We start from the raw sequence: 26,144 nt of genomic DNA on the forward strand, positions 1-26,144 counted from the left end.
ATCTTGAAACGGAAGAGTCAAATGAATCCGATTTCTTTTCTTCGAAAAGAGAAAATTTAACAAGGGTCTTTTAGTCTAAAACGGAAAAACAACTTGGTGCTGACTGACGGGAATTCTGATTAAGGGCGATATTGTGCATTTTGAAATTAGAAGGGGATTTGTGTAGTTTAAAATTGTCATTGGGGAAGTTTTTAAAATTCACCAGAAGACTAGACTGCGTTCAAAAACAGTCAGCTGTCCACATCCGTGTTAGACTTCTACATGAATAGATATTGATAAAAAAAAAAATTTTTTTTTAAAGGAAAAGCAATGATGCACGTATCTCTGAATAATTAAATTTATAAAAAAATTATATTAATAATTATTGTTTAGATAAAATATGAAAGGCAAGGGACTGTTTTATTATAATATATTTTTTAATTATAAATTTTTTTTTTATAAAATTAAATATAATATATTATCTTCCCCTCGCCTCTCCTTCCCTCAATGCAAACACACAGTTACATTTCTCTTTGACAGTAACCTGGACCCAATCAGTAACCAGAGGGAGAGAGAGCGACTCATGGGCTTGTGTTCTAGTCAAACGAGTTACTTGCAGGTGAGTTTAGTAATTCTCTTCAATTTCTTCATCTCTTTGCTTATCAATTTATAACTTTATATGCAATGTTTGATACGTTGTCCTTTTGATTTATTTCTTAGGCTTAATCGATTAATTCAAATCAATAACCAAAAAAAAATTAAAAGATGGAAAAAAGAGAAGGGATGCATGTATGATTGTATTTTTTTTTTTAATTTTTATTTCATTTTTAACTCTTCATGTTAAAATATATCATGCTCCATTTATTCCACATAAGGAAAATAAAAAAAGAAAAAAAAGATGAATGATATGTATACTTTTTTTTTGGTGTGTATGTCTATATTTGTAGGGTAATCACACAAATAATCCCTTAAATTTATTAAAATTTGGATAATTTACACCTTTAATTTCTTAATTTTTTGTTTATAGTGCAAATCCATATGTTTATACGTAGCTTGTTGTAATTCCTATAAGAAATGATGTTCTTAAATCAATTTATTTGTTTGAAATATTGAATTGGAGAAAATTTTTTCTATGAAAATCACCAAAAAAAAAAAAAAGAAGATTGCATGTATTTTTGCAGGAGTAGTAGAAATTAACTTATCTTTAATTTCTTCAAAGATTATTTGGTCAATATACATAATGAAGGAGATTATATTTTATTCTTCAAATTGTAATTGATGATTTACAGAGTATGTTGTGAGGCAAGATCCTTTGGAATCGACTGAGAAACTTCTGTAGTAGCACACATCATACTTCAGCCAAAATGCAGCAGTCTGTTCCTAAGGCAAGTGGATCAGGATTGACTGAGCTACTAAAGGAAGAAAAATGGGCAGCCAAAGAGATCCATTTAACTGATGATAAACATAAAGTGTCTGACCTACCAAAATCTCCAAACTGCTCTTCATTGATTGCGTTGTATTTGCAAGGGAATTATGAGCTGACGGCTATTCCTCCCCTATTCTTTCAGCGCATGGCCCTTCTCCAAGTATTAGATTTGTCCCATACTAGCATCAAATCTTTGCCAAAATCTCTTCCCAAGTTGGTTTCACTAAAAAAACTCTTGTTACGAAATTGTGAACTCTTCATGGAACTGTCACCTCAGGTTGGTAAACTCAAAAATCTCGAGGATCTTGATCTTGATGAAACAGAGATCATGGATCTGCCAAGTCAGATTGGAAAGCTAGTCAAGTTAAGAAATTTGAGAGTATCATTTTATCATATCTGTGGCAAAAAGAAGTCGAAATCAAACATTCTGATTCACCCTGAGACAATATCAATTCTCTCGCAACTTGCTAAATTAAGCATTGATGTGAATCCGGCAGACAAGAGATGGGATGATTCTGTGGAAGCCGTTGTGAAGGAAGTATGCAACTCAAAAACATTGAAGACTCTTAGCTTGCACCTGCCAAAATTCCAACTTTTAGATAATATATCATTGATATATCCTTCATTGTCACACTTTAGATTTACAGTTGGCCATCATAAAAGGAGAATCATATCTCGTGTACCTCATGAAGTTGAAGCAGAATACAGAAGTTGGGATAAGTGCTTGAAGTTTGTGAATGGTGAAAACATCCCAATTGAAATAAAAGGGATACTTAAATATTCTTCGTCATTTTTCTTGGACCACCATGAAACTGCTATGAATCTATCTGAATTTGGGATCAAGAATATGAAGAGGCTAAAATTTTGCTTGTTGACAGAGTGTAATAAGATGGAAACGCTAATTGATGGAGAGATGCATGATGAAAGAAATGAAGATGATCAATCTGAATCTGACCCTGATTCAATAGAACATGTCCTTGAATCTCTAGAATGTTTGAGCATTTATTACATGGAGAATTTATGGAGTATTTGGAGAGGACCAAATCATTATGGATGTATGTCTAATTTGAAATTCCTAGCTCTGCATGCATGCCCCCAGCTGAGAAATATTTTCTCCCTTACTTTGCTTGAAAATTTTGTCAAATTGGAGGAGATTATTGTTGAGGACTGCCCCCAAGTCACCAGCCTGGTAAGCCGTCCATCTGTCAAGCCAATGATGTCAGATAAATTTCTCCCTAGTTTGAAAAGATTGCTGCTTCTCTACCTTCCTGGACTGGTCAGCATTTCTAATGGTCTATTAATAGCACCAAAATTAGAAAGCATAGGCTTTTATAATTGCCCGAAGCTTAAAAGCATATCAAAAATGGAATTGTCAAGCAAAACTTTGATGATAATCAAAGGAGAATGTCAGTGGTGGGAAGATTTGAAATGGAATGAAAGAGAGTGGGGAAATCGGCCAGATTATCTGATGCGTATCTTTTCCCCTATCAGTAATGAGAAAGATGTTATGACCCAATTGACAGAAGACAGGGATCTACTTGAAGCTACTAAACAAAATGAAGTTCAACAACAAGGTAATATATCTTTTGATCTTAGTTTTTTTTCTTTTTATTAATCATCCAATTTATTAGCTTATGTGTGAGATCAATTTAATCAGTACTTTAACTTTTCTTTTTCTGGATAACATGAGTCTGAACTTTTTTTTTTTTTTTTTTCTGATAACATGAGTCCGGAACTTTTATTTTTTCATGATAACATGAGTAAAATTTTATCATCCTAAAAAAACTAAGTGGAAGAGACCAAAGCCAAGTCATAACATAAAAAAAAAAGTTTGCTAACAACTGATGTGCAGCGAAGGTTTTAACATTGCCCATTTTGAGTATTGGTAGATGATGAAAAGTTGCTCAAAGTTTCAACAGAAGATCATAAAGGCCAGTGCTCAGGTAATTTTTCTTTGCAGCCCTTATGAGATGACTCTTCTTATTTTGGGTGTCTTTAACTCTTTTAGGCAATTACGGTTTATTACTGTTAGATTATAAGGAGGAGAGAATAAGGGGGACAGACGTGACAAAGTCTCCTTCGTCTTGCATACTTCCATCCAATCCATTGACTGGTACAGACGTGACAAAGTCTCCTTTGGCATGCATACTTCCATCCGATTCATGGACGGGGACAGACTCGACAAACTTTCCTTCGCCATGCATACTTCCATCCAATCCTTTGAGGACATCTGATGTAAGTACATATCAATATACAGAGCAACCAAACGCAACATTCATAGTTTTATCTTACAATCTTTCGTTTTGTTTGGGTTTTTAGTTTTACTATCATGACGGTCAGTCAATCTGACTGGAAATACTGGATCTCCTTAAACCACAAAATTAGAAGCCTTAACTTGACAATTTGCTTGGCCGGTTAAGAAGTGAAACCCTAAATTTTGATTGTGTACAAATTAAAAATATGCAACTTAATTTAGCAATTGAACTATCTTGATTGTTTTTGTTTGTCTCATTGTAATTTTTTTGAATACTTGTGTCTTAATGATTTTTTTTTTATTTTATCTAGATTACCTTTTTCTTTTAAATAGAAAAACTGTGTAAATCTTGGATATACATACCCATGCAAGCATATATAGCCAAGCGGCCAGAATTTTGTTACATTTTGGTCTCAGTCTAGGTTTGATCCCTCATATTGAGGCCAATATAAGGCAGATTTGTACCGCATCTCCTTCCCCTTCCCCTTCTCAATTTCTCGCTTCCCTTCCTCTCTCTTTGTTTGTTTGTTTTTATTGCTACTTTTTAAATTTTACATATATTTTGTGCTGTTAAAATTTTTTTGAACCTGAGACTTGACTCAATTGCTTCATGAATCTGGAACTTAAATTCATTTTTGTGCCACTTTTTGTGTTGAGGGGCAAAATATTTTTCAAGATGGAATGGCATGTCAGGGTCAAATTGACCAAATCAACAAGTTAAGTCCTTTCCTTAATAGTGTTAAGGATTTAACCGTAATCAACATTTTATGAAAGTGAAGGATACTTGTAATTGAAGCAGATGGACTAAATTTAACAAATATAGCAGAATCAAAACGGGGATGTTAATCATGATGTTTTGTTTATTATGATGCCAATTAGCGTTACTGGATTGATACAATTTTTTATCCATAGTTTTAATTACATACAGGTCGGCATATCTAATTACAACTCCAAAAAAGGTTATAGCAGAATTCTCTGATTTTATAAACAAACCTTGTAGTAATGAGCATGATTATAATTTATCGTCATCCCCACAAGGATATCTTAACCTTCAACAACCATAATTCGAAGTGTATGTAATTTGATTTTATTAATTTGAGTCAAATCTTATTTGTCAGCCTTGATTTTCCATTATCATTACACTGAATTTGTTCTCATTTCAGGCACCAAAACAAGCATTGAGCCTTTTTTCATCAGAGAAGAACAAGAGGCTAGAAGACGGTTACTTTGATCTGGCTTCAGAAATTTGTGAAGTAGATGTTGATGAAGATGAACCTAAGGCCAAAAGAAGGTCAGTTAAGCATTTTTATTGATGTACTCTGTGAAGTAGACAATGCTGTTCTCTAGTGATACTTGTCACTTTTTAAGCATTTTTATCCAACAGTAGTGCCCTTCACTTCCTTAAACCAGAAGGGTTACTTTTCTCTGTTTGCAGTCCCCTTTCCTCCAATTTAAAACACCTTTAAATGTCTTTCAGTCTTCACACGAAGGATGAGGTTGAACTTGTGAAAGTCAATTATGCAAGTGGTTTGGTCAAATAGAATTAAGCTTATGGGTAAGGTTTTATGAAGGAGAATTTTAATGGAGTGGTTTAACATTTTGTAGCAACTGTACTGAGAACGAAAACAAGGGTCTCATAGGTTCTGCGAGCAAAACCATGAGAGGGCATAGAGTTGCATTTCGAACCAGAACCAGAACCAGAAGCAGCAGTGCGGTACTTGATGATTGTTATAGATGGAGGAAATATGGACAGAAAACAGTCAAGGGTAATCCCTATCCAAGGTGATTACTTCACCTGATATTGTTTAGGAACTTCCAAAGTTGCTAAACAGTTTTGTTGATTTAATTACACCTTTTTCTGTGTCTTTATCCACTCTGTATAGGTGCTACTACAAATGTTTGACAAGTGGTTGTCCAGTGAGGAAAAGTGTTGAGCGAGACTACCAAGATAAGAGCTTTTTGATCACCACCTATGAAGGGGTACATAACCATTGCTGTTATGACAGGGGATTGTATCATTTGCACATTCGTCGACTCTGTAATGATCATAGGGCCAATCAAATGGAAGATGCTGGTGATTCAGCTAAGATTATCGGCCCTACAAAAGGTGGGGAGGCAGTATCATTCCTTGATCATCATATGATCAATTATGCAAATTAGAGAGTGATGATGTTCACTGAACCTTGAATCCTACACTAATAGGAATGATTTTATCCTCTCTGTTTTGTCATTATAAGTTGATGGTTAATCCCTAAAGCAGAAAATTTCACAGGGATATCCTAAATCATGTTCAAGTTTACAACAATTTTGGGACCTGATACATCATTTCATGCGAGTGTGTGTATATAAATGCTTAGGGAGAGATTAAATGTTAATATGAAAAAAGAATAAAATGAATTATGCCAAAAATTGTATCAAAAAGAGGATAGTGGTGGAGGATTGTGCTCAACTCTTCTGTTTCTCTCATATGCTAGCACTAGAAATTATATGAGAAACATTACACATATTCAATGCCTAAAAAAATGTTTGACAAAAATTGTTAGTGATGTCTGGTGCATTTGAAATTGGCAGGATACGGAGATGTATTTGAAGCATCAATACAAGATAAAGGTGCGCATCCAGGTAATTAATTCTTCCTAACCTTAAGGTTTCTAATTTTTTTTTTTTGCTGGCAACTAAGTCTAGATGCAGATAGGGAAACACAGCTATCACCGAATGAAGAACATTTCTTGAAGTATGAATCTCCCATGTCATATTACAAGTTGAGGGTTAATATTAAATAACCAAAAGCACTACTGTTTATTTGGAAAGAGAGTCTACTCCTATTGATGCATTTGAAATTGGCAGAATATGCAGGTTTTCTTGAAGCTTCGATACGAGATGAATCCCAACAATCAGGTAATTGTTCAGTTCGAGTCTTTGAGAGGATGTTTTATTTGCATTTCCTAGTTTAACCCATAGGCACTCTCATTTAGTTAAGAGCAGAAAATCAGCTGATGCATATACTTGGAGGTGTTATGGGATCAAAGGATTGACAGGAAACAGAAGACGAAGTTATTACAGGTGTGCATACCCTGGTTGCCCAGCTAACAAGTCAGTTGAGAGGTCATTGGAGGGGCAGATAACCCAGGTCATTCATAAAGCTTGGCACAACCATCCTGAGTCACAGCCTACTAGAACTTCATCACTATCTGCCTTTTCTCACATAATCCGGGCTTCCAATCATCTTACAATCAAAATCCCAGATCAGTCCTTTGTCACATATGAAGGTGGACATATGGACGCTGAAGCTGGATCAGTTGTTTTTATGGGATCACTAATGGATAAAAAATTTGATCAGCCTTCTGATAGACCTAAAGCAGACATTGACGAAGATGTTCCAAAGGCCCAAAAACGGTTAGTTAAAACAAATTCTAGCAATATTATAAAGTTTTATCTGAGATTTACAAAAAATGGTGTTAAAAATTTGATGTTCTTGGATTTTGCATTATCTAACTAGAATTCTCCAACAGTTTCAGGAAATGTTCAAAAGCAAGTGTTGTCACAGTAACGGTCGGAGCCAACAATTTCAGGGAGATGGTTCAAAGCATGACAGGAATGCCTGCGAAGGAACTACAGGAAGAAAGAAAGCTGACTGCAAGGAAACGGTGTGTAATAGAAGTACAGAGAAAAAAGAAAACTGAGTGCAATAGGTAGGAAGGAAGAGCAGGAAGAAACAGGGCTAGTAGTAGACGTGTACTTTGAAGATACCCGTTTAATAAGATCGGTTGGAGCCTAAAATAAATTATTTTTCTTTTCACTTTTTTCTTTGTTTGGTAAGAAAGAAATAAGTAAATTTGTACATTTTCCCTCTAAATTCTATTTAAGAGGAAAATACTCATTAAACTTAAATTAATGATTGTATTTACTTTACCCTTAATATCTTTTTTTCTTCTATTTTCTATCTTTCATATCAATCACAATGAAGAAAAAAAAAACTTTTTTTCACTTTTTTTTTCTTTTCTTATATTTTTTTTTTCTTTTTTAATTTCCTATCAAACATAATATAAAAGTTGATAAGATTGGCACTATAAAATAAAAAAATTTATGCTACGCATTCTAGGAGTGGTGCTGACTAAATTTTAAAACATGGCATGCAAGCATGTATGCCTGCCAAACATTTTTATGCATTCATAAATTTAGTTAATCTAAAATTTTAAAATAATTAATCTAATTACATAATTTGATAATATTCAAATTAAACATGTTATTACTATTAAAAATTAATTATATATCTTTGTACAAATAAGTTGAGATAGATTAAGGATGCAGCTATCTACCTGGGGGCTGGAGGGACTCAACAATTGGAAACTTTATATACTTGCTTGCCAGACTCTCTTTCTCCTTCTGCCTTGAAAGGGTTACAAAATTGAAGCCTTTTCCTACACCAAATATCTTCCATTCAAGAAGCCTAGAGAGACAAGATAACACTAACTTGTTGAATTTTTGTTCTTGTTCAAAAACTGAGTTAAGACTGAATCAGATTAACAGTGACCCAATGAAAAAAAAAAAAAAAACCTAAAGAAGAAAGAAGGATGGTGTCACAGACATGCATAGAGAAAGAGAGGAGTGCAGTAAAATCACCTGAGAATAGTCGTGGAACTGTTGTAAGTTCTGCTCCGCGATCAAGTCACTGTTGTGAGAGATGAGAAGGAACTATAATTGGTCCAGACTACCAGAGTTGACTTGGTGGTTGGCACAGATAGTGGGATGGTGTATGGATAGTGCTGGGTAGTTTCTGATATTTCACTTTCAATGTTGGCCAACAAGATTTTTCATGACAAGTATATATATGCATGTATTAATGAATAAGTGAACGTATATTATTTTGATGGTTATAATTCTGTACGAACAAAACACAAAATACAGGTTGGACTTTGGAGTTGTCTGCTTGTTGACTCCTTGGTCCTTTCGTGGAACTAGAGAAGAAATTTCCTAACCATCCAACTGAAAGGAAATAGAAAAGAAGCCGGTGGTTTTTTCCTTTTTTTTTTTTTTAAGAAAAAAAAAAGTTCCTTTAAGGTAACCTAACCTAAGGGACCCTCAACTTATTAAGTGTCAAACTGTTGTTAAACAAAAAGGATCCTTCAATTATTGGGGTATATTTTATATACCCCAGTTTTAGAGTTTGAGGATAGAATTTGGATTGTGAGGTTCAAAAAGATTCAGCTAGCAATCTCGACTTCAACTCCCCTTGTAACTTCTACTTATCTTTCGACAACAAGGAGGACCCAATCGCGTTTTATGCGAGCATTTAATCGATTTATGGGCTTCTATTCTTGTCATACAAATTACTTGCAGGTGAGTTTACTAATTCTTCTTTAAAATTTTCACCTCTTTGTTTATGGGTTTATAACTTTATATGGGAGAATTTAAATGTTTGATAAGTTTTCCTTTGATTTATGTGTTAGGCCTTATAATCGATTCATTTTTTATCGTTGTTGAAGATACAACAATTCAAATTCACAAACAAAAAACAAAGTAAAAGATAGCCAAAAAAAAAAAAAAAAAAGCCTGCATGTGTGTATATTACATATTCAAATTTTAATCACCATAATTATTTTATATAAATATGATAATTTATTGTTTCGTATTAAATATATGTTAAAATATGAAAATTGGATATGTAGAAATATATGTTTTGATTTTGCTAAATGCATATATAATTTTAATTTTTATTAAAATTAAAATTATATTAAAAAATATTTTTATATTATTTTTATATCATATTATTGTATCATATTTAAAATTATTAAATTTATTCATGAGTCCATACATATCCCTTAATTTATATTTAAAAAATAAAAATTAATTTTAAACAATAGAATATTTGTTATCATTTTAATCTCTCTTGTAAAATTAAAAAATTTTATTATCAATATATTAAATAATTTTTTATACATATATATATATATTGTTTTTGGTTACTTGATTTTCTTATTGCTAAGGATTTTTAATATTAATGTAAATATACGTTTATATATATATATCTATACTATATATTAAAATTATCCCTTTAAAAATAGTTTCTTTTGATACTTGTCCAAATTACTAAATTACTATTTTACCCTTCTAATATTATGACATTATTATTTTACCTTTAGTTAAAATAAACAAATAAATTAAAATATCTATGATTTATAACTCTTCATTAAAAAGTTCCCAGTATAGTACAATGATCATTTTACCCTTTTTAAATAATAAACAAACTATTTTACCCTTTAGTCAAAATAATACAATTAAATTAATGTTAATAATAAAAAAAATTAAAAATACATTAAAAGAATTTTCAAAGGATTATATTTTGACACCTTTTCAATATTATAAAATGATCACTTTACCACTTCTAATATTATAAAATTGTCATTTTACCTCAATATATATATTTTGAAAATTCTTTTAATATATGTTTAATTTTTATTATCAACATTTTAATTATAGTATTTAAATTAAAGTGTAAAATAATTTGTTTATAATGTTGAAAAAGATGAAATGATCATTTAAAATATTGGATAAGTGCCACTCTTAATCTCTTTGGAGATTTTTTTAATAGAGTTATAGATATTTTAATTTATTTTATTATATTAACTAAAGGGTAAAATTGAAAGGATAAAATGATAATGTCGTAAAGGTAAAATGATAATTTAATAGCTTGTACAAATGTCAAAAGACTATCCCTTGTAGGATAGTTTTAATAAATAGAATAGTTAAAATAACTTAAAATAATCATTTTATTTGTTAATGAAAATAAAAAAATTTTACAATATAAATAATTAAAAAAATTAAAAAAAACTAATATAAAAAATTTTAGAATACCCAAAGATACACTTGTCTAGCGTTGTAAAATAATTAATTTACTTTTTTTAATAATAAAAAATGATCATTTTACCTTTTAATCAAAATAAAATAATCTAACATGTAAATAATAAAGAAATTAAAAATTTCTCAAAGGGATTATATTTTGATACTTGTCCATTATTATAAAATGATAATTATATTTTTAAATAAAAATATAATAACTTAAAATATAAATAATTAAAAAATTAAAAAGTAAGAAATCAAGCAAGAGAGATAGAATTACTTGGAAGGAGGTTTTTGGGCTGCAAGAACCACTGTCTTCTAGTGTATCTTAAACTCTAATGGCAGCTGTTTCACTGGCAAGGCTTCCTTCTTGCCTTCCGCTGGATGTCAGCTCACCATCAGTCATATGACCATATGACCAATTAAACATTTTGAAGGAGGATGATCAATTGCTTTTAGCTGCAACCTGGAAAGTTTTCAAACATTTGTGTTCTTCGAAGCATAAAACTAAGACAAGAATATTTACATTAATACAAACTATCAAATGCCTCTTATTGTCCACGTAATGTTTGACGAATAAACCCAGAGAAGATCCAGTTAAAAGTAAGAGTGAGTTACTTGGTGGTGACACAACGATGGGCAATGATGTTGAGCAAGAAGAAACTAGAGAAGAAAAGGGACAGTGGTGGATCAAAGAGGGGGAGAGCCATTTCTTTGAACTCTCGTTTTGGATAAGCACTTACTCCAGAACAAACAATCAGGTTTTGGATTTGAACATTGTCTCTCTTCCTTTCTTTTTAGTTTTGCCATATGGCAACTTGGCGTGTGGGATGATAACACCATACCATGGGACAAATGAAAGTCACCTCGATCAATTCTTAAGAGCTAATAAAAAATTAAATCGTGTTTTTTCATAATTGAATTAATCAAAATAAAAATCATAAAAATCGATATATAGTTCTTAAATTTCTAATTTTTGACACTTTATTGTTACTCTTCATTAAAAGTCATTTAAACTGTCATATTTGCATCTTTTTCCCTACTAATTTGATGCTAACATACAAGAAAAAAAAACATTAACCTTTGCAAATTAAGAAAGGATGAAAGGAAAGAAAATTAGGAAAATCAATATAAAAATCATTTATAATTTCTTTAAGAGGGAAAAAATGCTCACATGACAGGTGCCCTGTTAGAGAAGATGATAATAGATAATATATCTAATTCTACAACAACTGCATGACAATGATCTCTTCTATTAGGTTTATTCATGCTTATCTATGTTTATTTTTCATGGGTTCAAATTTTTCTCTTGTTTACATTTATAAAGATAAAGATAACAATTTTTATGAAGATTGTTTTGGCAAATTATGCTCACAGTAGTGAATTTAATATTGTTAAGTTATTTTATCCTCCCTCTACCTTGGATATATTGTTTAAAAGAAGACTTCCCGGGTGTTGCCAAGATAGGGCCTCTGTAGTATATGCACCAAAAATTATGTATCTAGAATAATAAGAAAATAAAAAGCTTAACAAGCTTAATTAAATGACTGATGATGTAATTTACTTTATACATTACTATATATTTACGAATTGATAGAACTTAAACATTATAGTTGTTAAGATTTGAATTCCAAATTAACTCTTTATGTTTTAAATTTCATAGGTTTGGGATAACACTGTTAATTTAATTTAATAGTTCGAGTCATATTTAAATGGGTAAATAATAATAATTAGGGCCTTCTCAACCGGAAATTTGTTTATTGTGGGTTTTTGATCGTTTGCTGGTAAAAGGAGTGTTTAAATGGTTAGGCTATAGAAAAAAAAATGCAAGAACTGTTCTTTGATTTCTCAAGTCATACTCCATAGTAGCTTTGGAGTTTATTCCAATTTCTGGTTTATAGTGCAAATGCATATGTTTATACTTTGCTTGTTGTAATTCCGATTAGAAATGATGGTTATAGGAGTAGAAGAAAGAAAAATATACCATACCTTTTTATTGCTCTTAGGTCAATTTGTTTGTTTGAAATATTAAACTGCAAAAACATTTTTCTATGAATATCACAGAAAAAAATATACTTGGAGATTATATGTCTTTTTTATTGGAGTAGTGGTAATTAACTTTAACTTTTATTTCTCAATTGCTCAAAGATTATTTGGTCTATATACATGATGAAGGAGTTTGCATTCTACTCTTCAAATTGTAATTGATGCTTTGCGAACAGAGTATTTTGTAAGGCAAGGTCCTTTGGAATTGACTGAGAGCATACATAATACTTCAGCCAAAATGCAGCAGTCTGTTCCTAAGGCAAGTGGGTCAGGATTGCCCAAGCTACGAAAGAAAGAAGAATGGGCTGCCAAAGAGATCCATTTAACGGATGATAAACATAAAGTGTCAGAGCTACCAAAATCTCCAAACTGCCCTTCATTGATTGCATTGTATTTGCAAGGGAATTATGAGCTGACAGTTATTCCTCCCCTATTCTTTCAGCGCATGGCCCTTCTCCAAGTATTAGATTTGTCCCATACTAGCATCAAATCTTTGCCAAAATCTCTTCCCAAGTTGGTTTCATTAAAAAAGCTCTTGCTAAGAGGTTGTGAACTCTTCATGGAACTATCACCTCAGGTTGGGGAACTGAAAAATCTCGAGGAGTTTGATCTTGATGAAACTCAGATCATGCATCTGCCAAGTGAGATTGGAAAGCTAGTCAAGTTAAGTCATTTGAGAGTATCATTTTATCATATCTGTGGCAAAAAGAAGTCGAAATCAGACTTTGTGATTCACCCTGAGACAATATCAATTCTGTCGCAACTTGTTGAATTAAGCATTGATGTGAATCCGGCAGACAGGAGGTGGGATGATTCTGTGGAAGCCGTTGTGAAGGAAGTATGCAACTCAAAAACATTGAAGACTCTTAGCTTGTACCTGCCTAAATTCCAACTTTTAGATAATTTATCATTGATATATTCTTCATTGTCACACTTTAGTTTTACGGTTGGCCATCATAAAAGGAGAATCATATCTCGTGTACCTCATGAAGTTGAAGCAGAATTCAGAAATTGGGATAAATGCTTGAAGTTTGTGAATGGTGGAAACATCCCAATCGAAATAGAAGCGGTACTCAAATATTCTTCTTCATTTTTCTTGGACAACCATGCAACCGCTATGAATCTATCTGAATTTGGGATCGAGAATATGAAAAGGCTAAAATTTTGCTTGTTGGCAGAGTGTAATAACATGGAAACCCTTATTGATCAAGAGATGCATGACGAAAGAAATGAAGATGATCAATCTGAATCTGACACTGGTTCTGCAGAGCATGTGCTTGAATCTCTAGAATATTTGAGCATTTATTACATGAAGAATTTATGGAGTATTTGGAGAGGACCAAATTGTTGTGGATGTATGTCTAGGTTGAAATTCCTAGGGCTGCATACATGCCCCCAGCTGAGACATATTTTCTCCCGTACTTTGATTGAAAATTTTGTCAACTTGGAGGAGATTATTGTTGAGGACTGCCCCCAAGTCACCAGTCTGGTAAGCTGTGCATCTGTCAAGCCAAAGATGTCAAATAAATTTCTCCCTAGTTTGAAAAGATTGCTGCTTCTTTACCTTCCTGGACTGGTCAGCATTTCTAATGGTCTATTAATAGCACCAAAATTAGAAAGCATAGGCTTTTATAATTGCCCGAAGCTTAAAAGGTTATCAAAAATGGAATTGTCAAGCAAAACTTTGAAGATAATCAAAGGAGAATGTCAGTGGTGGGAAGATTTGAATTGGAATGAAACAGAGTGGGGAAATCGGTTAGATTATCTGATGCGTATCTTTTCCCCTATCAGCAATGAGAAAGATGTTATGACCCAATTGACAGAAGACAGGGATCTACTTGAAGCTACCATAGATAATGAAGGCCAACAAAAAGGTAATATATCTTTTGAACTTTTTTTTTTATTTTTTATTATTAATCATCTAATTTATTAGCTTATGCGTGAGATCAATTTAATTAGTACTTGAACCTTTTTTTTTTCTGGATAACATGAGTCCTGAACTTTTTTTTTTTTCTTGATAACATGAGTAAAATTTTATTATCCTAAAAAAACTAATTGGAAGAGACCAAAGCCAAGTCACAATGTAAAAAAAAGAAGTTTGCTAACATCTGATGAGAAGAGAAGATTTTAACATTGCTTCTTTTGAATACTGGTAGATGATGAAAAGTTGCTCGAAGTTTCAACACAAGATCATAATGGCCAGTGCTCATGTAATTCTTCTTTGCAACCCTTATGAGAGGACTCCTCTAATTTTTGGTGTCTAACTCTCTTATGTAATTATGGTTCATTACTGTTAGATTATAAGGAGGAGAGAATAACGGGGACAGATGTGACAAAGTTTCCTTTGTCATGCATACTTCCACTCGATCCATTGATGGGGACAGACATGACAAAGACTCCTTTGGCATGCATACTTCCATCCAATCCTTTTAGGACGTCAGATGTAAGTATATATCAATATACTGAGCAACCAAACACAACATTCATAGTTTTATCTTACAATCTTTTGTTTTGTTTGGTTTTTTAGTTTTACTATCTTGACAGTCCGTTATTCTGACTGGGAATGCTGGGTCTCCTTAAACCACGAAATTAGAAGCCTTAACTTGACAATTTGCTTGGCCGGTTAAGAAATGAAACCCTAAATATTGTTTGTGTAAAACTTATTCAAAATATTCAACTTAATTTAGCAATTGAACTATTTTGATTGTTTTTGTTTGTCCCATTGTAAATTTTTTGAATACTTGGGTCTTAATGACTTTTGTTATTTTTTTAATCTAGATTACCTTTTTCTTTTAAACAGAAAAACTGTGTAAATCTTGGATATACATACCCATAGAAGCATCATAGCCAAGTGGCCAGAATTTTGTTATATTTTGGTCCAAAGTCTAGATTTGATCCCTCTTATTGAGGCCAATCTGGCCTATATAAGGCAGATTTGTGCTGTATTCCCTTCCTCTTCTCAATTTCTGTCTTTCCTTCCTCTGCCTTCCTTTTTTTTACTGCAATTTTTAAAATTTTACATATATTTTATGCTATTCAAATTTTTTGAACCCAAGACTTAACTCAATTGCTAGATGAATCTGGAACTTAAATTCTTTTTTGTGCCATTTTTGTGTGTTGTGGGGCAAAAAATTTTTCAAGATAGCATGGCATGTCAGGGTCAAATTGACCAAATCAACAAGTTAAGGCCTTTCCTTAATAGTGTTAAGGATTTAACTGTAATCAACATTTTATTTAAGTAAAGGATACTTGCAATTGAAACAGAGGACTAAATTTAACAAAAATAAAGGAATCATAATGGGGATGTTAATAGTGATGTTTTGTTTGCTATGATGGCAATTGGCGTTTCTGGATTGATACAATTTTTTTCTATAGTTTTAATTATGTACAGGTGGTTATATCTAATTACAACTCTAAAAAATAAATTATAGCAGAATTCTCTGATTTTATGAACAATCCTTGTAGTGACGAGCATGATTATAATTTAAAGTTATCCTCAAGGATATCTTAACCTTCAACAACCATAATTTGAAGTGTATGTAATTTGATTTTATTAATTTGAGTTAAATCTTATTTGTCAGCCTTGATTTTGCATTATCATTACACTTAATTTGTTCTAATTGCAGGCACCAAAACAAGCATTGAGCTTTTTTTCATCAGAGAAGAGCAAGAGGCTAGAAGATGGTTACTTTGATCAGGCTTCAGATATTTGTGAAGTAGACATTGATGAAGATGAACCTAAGGCCAAAAGAAGGTTAGTTAAGCATTTTTATTGATGTAATCTGTGAAGTAGACATTGCTGTTCTCTAGTGTTACTTATACCTGTCACTATTTAAGCATTTTTATCCAACAGTGGTGCCCTTCACTTCCTTAAACCAGAAGGGTTACTTTGCTCTGTTTGCAGTCCCCGTTCCTCCAATGTAAAACACCTTTAAATGTCTTTCAGTCCTCACACCAAGGGTGAAATTGAACTTATGGAAGTCAATTATGCAAGTGGTTTGGTAAAATATAATTAAGCTTGTGGGTAAGGTTTTATGAAGGAGAACTTTAATGCAGTGGTTTAACATTTTGCAGCAACTGTACTGAGAATGAAAACAAGGGTGTCATAGGTTCTGTGAGCAAAACCAGGAGAGGGCATAGAGTTGCATTTCGAACCAGAAGCAACAGTGAGTTAATTGATGATGGTTATAGATGGAGGAAATATGGAAAGAAATCTGTCAAGGGAAATCCCCATCCAAGGTGATTACTTCACCTAATATTGTTAAGGAAGTTCTGAAGTTGCTAAACAGTTTTGTTGATTTAATTATTACCTTTTCCGTGCCTTTATCCACTCTGTATAGGTGCTACTACAAATGCTCGACAATGGGTTGTCCAGTGAAGAAAAGGGTTGAGCGAGACTGCCAAGATACAAGCTTTTTGATCACCACCTATGAAGGGGTACATAACCATGACTGTTATAACATGGGATTGTATAATTTGCACACTGGACTTTGTAATGATCATAGGGCCAATTACGTGGAAGATGCTGCTGATTCAGCTAAGACTATCAGCCCTACAAAAGGTGGGGAGGCAGTATCCTTCCTTGATCATCATATGATCAATTTTGATGCAAATTAAAGAGCAATGATGTTCATTGAATCTCGAATCCTGCATTAATAGGAATGATTTTATCCTCTGTGTTTTGTAATTATAAGTTGATGGTTAATACCTAAATCAGAAATTTTCACGGGCATATCCTAAATCCTGTTGGAGTTTACAACAATTTTTGCAACCTGATACATCATTTCTCGCGAGTGTGTGTATATAAATGCTTAGGGAGAAATTAAATGTAAATCTGAAAAAAGAATAAAATGAGTTATCTTATAAATTGTATCATAAAGAGGGTAGTAGTGGAGGAATGTGCTCAACTGTTCTGTTTCTCTCATTTGGTTGCACCAGAAATTATGTCAGAAACATTACATATTCAATGCCTAAAAAAACGATTGTTTGAGAAAAACTGTTAGTAATGTCTGGTGCATTTGAAATTGACAGGATATGAAGATGTATTTGAAGCATCAATACAAGAAATAGGTGTACAACCAGGTAATTAATTCTTCTGAACTTTAAGGTTTCTATTTTTTTTTTCCTGTCAACTAAGTCTAGATGCAGATAGAGAAACACAGCTATAACTGAATGATGAACATTTCATGGAAAACTGTTAGTAATGTCTGGTGCATTTGAAATTGACAGGATATGAAGATGTATTTGAAGCATCAATACAAGATATAGGTGTACAACCAGGTAATTAATTCTTCTGAACTTTAAGGTTTCTATTTTTTTTTTTCCTGTCAACTAAAGTCTAGATGCAGATAGAGAAACACAGCAATATCTGAATGATGAACATTTCATGAAATATGAATCTCCCTTGTCATATTACAAGTTGAGGGTTAATATTAAATAAAAAACCAAAAGGATTGCATGCACTTGAATTTGTGTAGGGCCTGGATAATCCAATCCATGTATTGACACTTGCTAGATTTATTTATCTTTATTTTGCTTGTTTATTTGGAAAGCCAGTGTGCTTCTATTGATGCATTTGAAATTGGCAGAATATGAAGGTATTCCTGAAGCTTTGATTCATGATGAATCCCAACAATCGGGTAATTATTCAATTCGAGTCTTTGAGAGGATGTTTTATTAGCATTTCCTAGTTTAATCCAAAGGTACTGTCATTTTGTCAAGAGCAAAAAATCAGCTGATGGATATTCTGCCATTAAAGAAAGTTTATGCTACACATTTTAGGAGTATTGCTGACTAAATTATAAAACAACATGCTATGCATGCTTGTATGCCTGACAAACATTTTTAAGTATTCATAAAACTTGTTCCCATGAAACTTATGAATTCTCAGTCCACCCAATATTCAATAGGTCCAGACTTATTGGGCTTCGAAAGGTGCCCCTATACTTACATATGCATCCCGGACATTGGCTTGAGCTGAAATTACGAACACTATATGTATATATATAACAAAAGGAAAGTTTTAAAAAAAAAATTATAGATTTTAAAATTTGAATTTTAAATTTATTAGATATTATCTTTTAAAATAATTTGTATGATTGTATAAATAAAGTTATTAAGCTTGAGATTCTAATATCCTTATATTGTTGATTCATCAAAAGTAAAGAATGGAATTTTTATCCATAATTTTGAATAGAAATAAATGATTGAAGAGCATCCAACCCTGGGGCGAAGCTGGTTTAATTGTCCAAGGCTTTTTTTTTTTTTTCTCACAACTATCAATATCATTTTCATTTTAATTTTTAACTAAAATTGAGTAAAGCTTTAGTCAATATATAAAATTAATATAACCCATAGCTACATTACTAATTTAAATAAAATATTGAAATTTGTTAAGAAATCTTTTGAATTTTAACACATGATTTATTAATTGAATCTAATAATTAATCTGTATATGGAATTTTATTTTAATTTTCTATTTTCATTTAATCACTTCTAATTGAGAACATCATAAAATCACTCTTGTTCTTCCTACTAATTATTCAACCCATAATGGATGTTATGAATTTGGAAATACTAGAAGTTACGTTGAAATGTGAATGTGAACAAAATTCTTTGCGTGTGATGTACATGTTAAATTGGTCAGTCAACTAGCATAAAATTCAAACATTTTTACGTGATAAATGTGTAGACATAATCATTACACAAATACAATTGGCCAAAACTTCAAATCCACTTAAAGGCGTTGATATTTCTGTTGAAATTGCCCATAGATGAAGAAAATGCTTTGGTTGGTCATTGTCTCGGGACCAAATAAATATATAGCAGCATTTGAAATCCTTTTAATCTTGGGTCAAGTGATAAAAAAATTTATTTTTTAAGTTGTTTTAATTTTAAATTTATTAACAATTTGGAAAAAAATATTTATTAATTTATTAAATTTCATCTAAATAAACTTATTTGAGCCAATAAAAAAAAAAATACTGAATGATATCTAAAAGCACATGTCATTGATGTCAAACTCACAAACGACCAATGACGCCTTGGGGGGGAAATTACGTTCTTGGGATGGTATTAGAAAGAAAATCAACTTCTTCACTTCATCCCACATTCCTTTCGGAATGGGTGTTTTGCTATCCCATCTAATATTTTTGTGAAGATATTTTCTTCTCTTTTTTCTTATAAAGAAAACAGAATTATGCAAATGGGTTATTCTTTCATACCCCAACTGCTTGCTTTATAAAAGGAAGTTTAATTCAAAGGTAAGTGCATGAGTGGCAAAATGAATTCAATGTTGGTAATATTGACTCAAATTTCATAAGAGATTTGTTTGAGATTTGTTAGAGATTTGTTTGAGATTTGTTAGATATTGCTTGATGGACAAGAAGACTTGCAAAAGAAGAATTCTAAGAGAAAGAAGATTCTTAATAGGTAAATTTGACTTGCAAGAGAAGAATTTTAAAAGGAAATGGATTCTTAATAGGTAAGTTTTACTCACAGGAAAAGAATTATAAGAGGAGAGGGATTCTTAATGGGTAAGTTTGTATGGTTATAAATAGGTGAAGTCTCTACAGGGTTAGATATGAGAAAAATATGTAAGAGAGTTGTAGGGTTTTGTGGGATAGACACCCATAAGAGTATTAAGGCTCTACGTCTTATGGGTGTGTATGTTTGTTTATGAGTGGACTAGAAGAGACTGAGAGGGTCCACATAAATATAATGTATGGGAGCATATGGGTATGTGTTTGGTTATGTTAAAAAGGTGCACAAGGGTTTGTGTTTGTGTTTGTGTTTGTTTGGGTTGAGAATACTCCATAGGACTAGAGGAGATTGAGAGTGTCTTATGAGTATTGATCGTTGAGTGAGGTTGATGATTTGATGTAAGTTTGTAATTCTCTACAACTAGTGGATCTTGTTTCTCATTCGTGGATGTAAATCAGTTGGACCGAACCACGTTAAATTATTGTCTTTTGTGTGTTTGATTTATTATTTGATTTCACTTGATTGGATTGGAGGCTTTTAGCCCAACAAATAGTATCAAAACTGTGGTGTTCCCAACATTCAATTGGATCAAAATTAATTTCAAAGGTAAATCCCTCCTGCCGGTTATCTTTAAAATAGCCTGGAATGCGTTTATCTATGGTGTGTGAAAGGAATGAAACAAGAGAGTTTTCTGTCAGCGTAATGACTGCAGTAGCTCCATTTTGCAGTTTGTGAAGGATGCAGTACGATACAGGCTACATGGTACTCACCCTACATCTGCCACTTCTATCAACATACTTCTTTATCGTAATTGGGGTCTTGATGATACATTATTCGGTTCATTCGTTTTGATGCTTTTCTTATTCATTGTGATCTTTAAATTTCTTGTAGTAGACTCGCTATTTTTTTTTGGATGAATAAAATTTAACTTATCCAAAAATAGAAAATTGAATTTCCGCATTTGGACATTTAATTCAGTAGTTCAAAAAGAATAACAGTTTTAATCAAATTTAACCGTTTGGTAAATTGAGGTGTTATCAATTTTTTTAATTGCACAATCCATGAATCCATAATAATTATAATAATTAAATTAATAAAATTATTTGGAAGAGACTACAGTGAATATTTAACCATAGTATAGGAATTATTTGTCATTTATTTATTTACATTTTCAATTACAAAGTTATATATTAAATTTTAATCCTTTAATTCTTATATATTTAATGCACAAAAAAAATATTATGTGTTTAAATTCTTTCAAATCTGCAGTTTCTAAAAATTTATTCAATATTTGTGCTATCTAAACTAATATTCGATACATTTAATAGGTCATTTTAAAACTTGAAATTTGAACTCTTGCTAAAAAAAACTTGAAACTTGAACTCTCTTCTAGATATGATCATACGAACTAAACAACTCTGCTTGGGACCCAAAATTTGGGATGAATATAATACATAAAACAAAGCAAGCTTCGATAAAGGATCGGAAAGGAGCTTGGGAACATACCTTGGCTTACATCCCCATCTTCATGAATTATATTGAAGATCTCCATGATCTTCACCTTGGCCCAGATAAGATTGAAGGTAAAGCTGTTGAAGCAAAAGTCTCCACAGCTTCAGGTACTGTCAATTCATTTAGAAATTTGTCGTTCAAGGTACAAACAAAATCAACTGAACCTTCAAAAATCTTCGCCACTGTGGACATGGAAGGCCTCCTGGCATATTCATTTTGTAAACACCATGTAGCAACCTTCATCATCTCCATGACTTCGGCTGCATTTGCCTGCATATCTTCGCTGCACTTATCGATTAGATCCACAAGTTGCCCTTCATCTTGCTTTCTCCTGAAAAGACTCAGTAAATGCCTATCTTCCTCCTGTTGAGATACATCCACATTTTTTCGCCCACACAGAATCTCTAGGACCACAATACCGAAGCTATAGACATCTGCTTTCTCAGTGATGACTGAGCTTAACCATTCAGGAGCCATATAACCAGGCGTTCCCCTCATGGTTGTTATGACTTGACTTTGGTCTCTTCCAATTAGCTTAGATAATCCAAAATCGGAAACTTTGGCATTGAAATTCTCATCTAGAAGGATGTTTTGTGGTTTGATGTCTAAGTGAATTATCTTTTGGTTGCATTCTTCATGAAGATAAGCTAGTCCCTTGGCTATATCTAAAATGATTTTCTTTCTAATTTTCCAACCAAGAGCGAGCTCTTGATTGTTGTGAAAGATCCATTGATCCAGTGACCCTTTACACATGTACTCGTAGACTAAAAGCCAGGTAAATTTTTCAGCACAAAATCCAACCAAACTTACCAAATTGAAATGGTGGATGCTTCCTATAGTCTGAACTTCTGCTATGAAAGATTTCTTGGCTGGACCAAAGCCATCAAGATGCTTCACTGCAACTTCAGAACCCGAAGTTAGTGTTCCTTGAAAAACAGACCCAAATCCTCCTTCACCGAGCTTGTTGCTAAAATTCTTCGTCACATTCTTCAACTCTTCAAAAGAAAATCTAGTTGGCATTCCCGATATGTTGTCCAGATAATCCTCCTCAACCTCTTTGAACCCTTTTTTAATTCTTAGAAAACAGAAAGTGCATATAAGAAGCACACCAGAGATACCTCCAAGAGTTGAGCCTAGAATAACTGCCATATCCTGCCTTTTCCTTTGAGGGAACTCCAGTGATGAAAGATTGTTGTTAGGATTCTGTGCACTTGGAAAATTCTGCACCTTTATAAAAACAGAGGTGTTGTAAGAATCATAATCACTAGAATTATACTTCTTGAGGGACAATACTTCAGATAGAAAATAGCAGTAACCATCTATATGTATCAAAGCTTTGCAAGAACAGTTCTTTAAACAGACTTCCTTACAATCTTCTATACTCTTGTTGTTATCATTACTCGTGAAAAGAAATGCGTCATACTCATAGATGCCCTGGAGTTCGAGAAGACGCTGATGAACAGAAAGCTCACAAGAAATTGGTAAAATTGCAGAACACCCAAGATCCCGTCTATTATAATTTATTGGCTTAAAATAAGTTATTTGGCTTTGATTTGCAGCTTCAGGGCAATCGCATCCCACTTCTAAACAAACGCCATATTTTCCACATGCCAATGGATAACTACATCGACTAATTCCAAATAGATCAATCCCTACCCATTTCGATTCTCTCCATTCATATGCCCTCAAGTAACCGTCACTTCCCAACTGTATAAAATTAGCCGAGTCTGGCACGGAGAGAATCCCATCCCCACTATCCAGGTAGTAATCAACATTAGGTTGCCATGTATTGCTTAATCCCATCCAACGTGATCTGTAATAGTTTTGGGAAGGATATGCATCCATGTAAGCAGTGAATAGACCATCAATGATTGCAAATGCATACAAACCTTCGCTTGAATTGAATTCCGATACATTTGCCCTCAACTTCTGCCCGGATACTAGCCTTTGACCAAGAACTAAAGAGTCTGTTGGGTAGTCAAATGACTGCCAAACCATCTTGTTGGTTTTGTCAAACAGCATGAGGTTTCCCTCTGCACTTAAGTTTAACCTTGAAACAGACTTACCTAATGTGTTGGGGGACCAAACCACAACACCATCTCCATCTTTCAAGATAAGACCACCTTCTGGAGTGAGCTGCAATAGTGCCTGATACTTAACTGGATTGTTTCGATTAGCGGACCACACCGCTTTCGGAGAAAAGATGGAGTTACTATCACCAAAACTGTTGTTGAAGATGGAAACAGCAAATAGGCAACTCTCACCCACCAAGCTGCAGTGAAAGCCACAGACAAACATCCCATTGACAAGGATCGGCTTCACACCGGTTACCTCCCAGAAATTGAAGTCATATGAGAGGTTGTTTCTCCAGGAATTCGGGGCATTGACATATGATGGGTAGTCTATGATTTCAGCGTTGATCAAAAGTGATGATGGAATGGTCAGTAGAATCCAGAATGTGTTCAGAAAGTAGCTACAGGTATTCATATTCATGATCATTGCTCTGCGACGGCAAATGGCTTTCCAGGGAAGAGTAAATTAGCTGCAAGAATGGCATCAAGCTTGACTAAACTAAACAAAACAATACAATTCATGCTATCATATTTCTTAAGAAAGCACCTAGAAAGAGAAAAAAGTTTGACTAACTACCTACTAGTTTCGTTTGGAAAATTCATAGAAATGAGAAGAATGCTATTACCATCTTCATTAATTTTCGACAGAGGACAATTGGAAAGAGAGGAAAATGACATTGGTCTGCAAAACGTGTCCGTTGTGTTGAAAGAAAAAACCCCTTTTATTGGCCAAAAGGAGCTAAGGAAGAGCTAGAATTGCCACTTCAAGAACGCTTGGACAAATCCTTTTGACTACCCATGGATGTTTTACTATCCACCGGAAGAAATGATATATGTAACTAAACATACACCTATGAATAAAATTTAAATTAACTAAAATTTTATGAAAGAAGACTAAACAAGTTTTTTTTAACGATAATTATGAGGAAAAAAAAGTTAGAATGTTAGATCTCACAATTCAGGTATTTACATTGTTTTTATAATTTGTGTATTTGTATTTTTAAAACACGAAAATTATCATTTCAAATTTTCATTAACAAACTAAATGTAATTTTTTTATTTTTGTTGAAATTTATATGCGATTGTTATTAAAATTATAAATCATAACTCTTGTGTGACTATTTCTAATATTTGAAATCCTTTTAATCTTGGGTCAAGTGATAAAAAAAAATTATTTTTTAAATTATTTTAAATTTAAATTTATTAACAATTTGTAAAAAATAAAAAAATAATTAATTTATTAAATTTCATATAAATAAATTTATTTGAGCCAATAAAAAAAAAATACTGAATGACATCTAAAAGCACATGTCATTGATGTCAAAATCACAAACAACCAATGAGGCCTTGGGGGGGGGGGGGGGGGGTGGGAATTACGTTCTTGGAATGGTATTAGAAAGAAAATCAACTTCTTCACTTCATCCCACCTTCCCTTCGGAATTGGTGTTTTGCTATCCCATCTAATATTTTTGTGAAGATAGTTTCTTTCTTTTTTCTTATAAAGAAAACAGAATTATGCAAATGGGGTATTCTTTCATACCCCAACAGCTTGCTTTATAAAAGGAAGTTTAATTCAAAGGTCAGTGCATGAGTGGCAAAATGAATTCAGTTGGATCAAAATTAATTTCAAAGGTAAATCCCTCCTGCCGGTTATCTTTAAAATAGCCTGGAATGCGTTTATCTATGGTGTGTGAAAGGAATGAAACAAGAGAGTTTTCTGTCTGCGTAATGACTGCAGTAGCTCCATTTTGCAGTTTGTGAAGGATGCAGTGCGATACAGGCTACATGGTACTCACCCTACATCTGCCACTTCTATCAATATACTTCTTCATCGTAATTGGGGTCTTGATGATACATTATTCGGTTGATTCGTTTTTATGCTTTTCTTATTCATTGTGATCTTTAAATTTCTTGTAGTAGACTCGCTATTTTTTTTGGATGAATAAAATTTAACTTATCCAAAAATAGAAAATTGGATTTCTGCATTTGGACATTTAATTCAATAGTTTAAAACAATAACAATTTTAATCAAATTTAACTGTTTGGAAAATTGAGGTGTCATCAATTTTTTTTAATTGCACAATCCATGAATCCATAATAATTAAATTAATAAAATTATTTGAGAGGGACCACAGTGAATATTTAACCATAGTATTGGAATTATTAGTAATTTTTTTTATTTACATTTTCACTTACAAAGTTAAGTTATATGTATTTTAAAATTTAATCATTTAATTCTTATATACTTAATGCATGAGAAGGATATAATTTTGTTATCTAAACTAATACTCAATACATTTAATAGGTCATTTTAAAACTTGAAAGTTGAACTGTTCAAAAAACAAACTTGAAACTTGAACTTTCTTCTTGATACAATCATACGAACTAAACAACTCTGATTGGGACCCAAAATTTGGGATGAATATAATGCATGAAACAAAACAAGCTTCGATAGAGGAATAATTCTACACTTAAACAGCAAATAGGATAGGATAGGAACTTGGGAACATACCTTGACTTACATCCCCATCTT

The 26,144-nt window shown here is 32.6% G+C and overlaps 3 protein-coding genes and 1 long non-coding RNA gene across 20 annotated transcripts; 2 read left to right on the forward strand and 2 right to left on the reverse strand.

The window, feature by feature from the left end:
• Positions 1-485: 485 nt before the first annotated feature.
• On the forward strand, positions 486-7,589 carry LOC111313103 (uncharacterized). 7 transcript variants are annotated; one of them, XR_016345256.1, is made up of 12 exons: positions 486-598; positions 1,269-2,979; positions 3,295-3,348; positions 3,438-3,640; positions 4,823-4,950; positions 5,265-5,441; positions 5,543-5,766; positions 6,231-6,281; positions 6,351-6,420; positions 6,507-6,557; positions 6,635-7,055; positions 7,172-7,589. XR_016345256.1 is itself a non-coding variant. In XM_022913823.2 (11 exons), exons 2-11 carry the CDS (start codon positions 1,344-1,346, stop codon positions 7,353-7,355), a joined length of 3,129 nt encoding a protein of 1,042 aa, XP_022769558.2. In that variant the 5' UTR covers positions 486-598; positions 1,269-1,343; the 3' UTR covers positions 7,356-7,589. The 7 variants fall into 7 exon arrangements, 5 of the variants coding, with proteins under 5 accessions (XP_022769558.2, XP_022769560.2, XP_089622159.1 ...); XR_016345257.1 differs by having other exon boundaries at positions 6,351-6,393; XM_022913823.2 differs by lacking the exon at positions 6,351-6,420.
• On the reverse strand, positions 1,164-11,106 carry LOC111313164 (uncharacterized). 4 transcript variants are annotated; one of them, XR_002692990.2, is made up of 7 exons: positions 11,026-11,106; positions 10,780-10,958; positions 8,283-8,331; positions 7,979-8,109; positions 1,842-1,982; positions 1,462-1,739; positions 1,164-1,359 (listed from the first exon to the last, which is right to left on the reverse strand). It is a non-coding gene; the product is annotated as an uncharacterized LOC111313164 (long non-coding RNA). The 4 variants fall into 4 exon arrangements; XR_016345261.1 differs by having other exon boundaries at positions 10,780-11,055; XR_016345260.1 differs by lacking the exons at positions 10,780-10,958; positions 11,026-11,106 and having other exon boundaries at positions 1,164-1,353; positions 8,283-8,463.
• On the forward strand, positions 8,490-18,428 carry LOC111313133 (uncharacterized). Of its 8 annotated transcripts, none has more exons than XM_089766036.1 (10): positions 8,672-8,999; positions 12,722-14,419; positions 14,702-14,755; positions 14,843-14,988; positions 16,172-16,299; positions 16,620-16,784; positions 16,886-17,106; positions 17,577-17,627; positions 17,775-17,825; positions 18,134-18,428. In XM_089766036.1, the coding sequence occupies exons 2-10, from the start codon at positions 12,784-12,786 to the stop codon at positions 18,223-18,225; spliced, it is 2,544 nt and encodes an 847-aa protein (XP_089622162.1). In that variant the 5' UTR covers positions 8,672-8,999; positions 12,722-12,783; the 3' UTR covers positions 18,226-18,428. The 8 variants fall into 8 exon arrangements, with proteins under 8 accessions (XP_089622166.1, XP_089622167.1, XP_089622162.1 ...); XM_089766037.1 differs by having other exon boundaries at positions 8,749-8,999; positions 12,648-14,419; XM_089766039.1 differs by having other exon boundaries at positions 8,836-8,999; positions 12,675-14,419.
• Positions 18,429-21,581: 3,153 nt separating this feature from the next.
• On the reverse strand, positions 21,582-24,038 carry LOC111317723 (G-type lectin S-receptor-like serine/threonine-protein kinase SD2-5). The gene has a single exon (XM_089765227.1). The coding sequence runs from the start codon at positions 24,036-24,038 to the stop codon at positions 21,585-21,587; it is 2,454 nt and encodes an 817-aa protein (XP_089621353.1). The 3' UTR covers positions 21,582-21,584.
• Between the last annotated feature and the right edge of the window lie 2,106 nt (positions 24,039-26,144).

The sequence above is a fragment of the Durio zibethinus genome, chromosome 9, assembly GCF_047325235.1.
Source record: "Durio zibethinus cultivar Kanyao isolate XHJ-2024 chromosome 9, ASM4732523v1, whole genome shotgun sequence".
In the NCBI taxonomy this organism is placed as follows: domain Eukaryota; kingdom Viridiplantae; phylum Streptophyta; class Magnoliopsida; order Malvales; family Malvaceae; genus Durio; species Durio zibethinus.

Coding starts and splice junctions, on each gene's coding strand:
- LOC111313103 (XM_022913823.2), top strand. CDS start 1,344: ATGCAGCAGTCTGTTCCTAAGGCAAGTGGATCAGGATTGACTGAGCTA. Junction 3,641..4,822: donor ATCCTTTGAGGACATCTGAT/GTAAGTACATAT, acceptor TTCTCATTTCAG/GCACCAAAACAAGCATTGAG. Junction 5,442..5,542: donor AAGGGTAATCCCTATCCAAG/GTGATTACTTCA, acceptor CACTCTGTATAG/GTGCTACTACAAATGTTTGA.
- LOC111313133 (XM_089766036.1), top strand. CDS start 12,784: ATGCAGCAGTCTGTTCCTAAGGCAAGTGGGTCAGGATTGCCCAAGCTA. Junction 16,300..16,619: donor GAACCTAAGGCCAAAAGAAG/GTTAGTTAAGCA, acceptor AACATTTTGCAG/CAACTGTACTGAGAATGAAA. Junction 17,826..18,133: donor AGATATAGGTGTACAACCAG/GTAATTAATTCT, acceptor TGAAATTGGCAG/AATATGAAGGTATTCCTGAA.
- LOC111317723 (XM_089765227.1), bottom strand. CDS start 24,038: ATGATCATGAATATGAATACCTGTAGCTACTTTCTGAACACATTCTGG.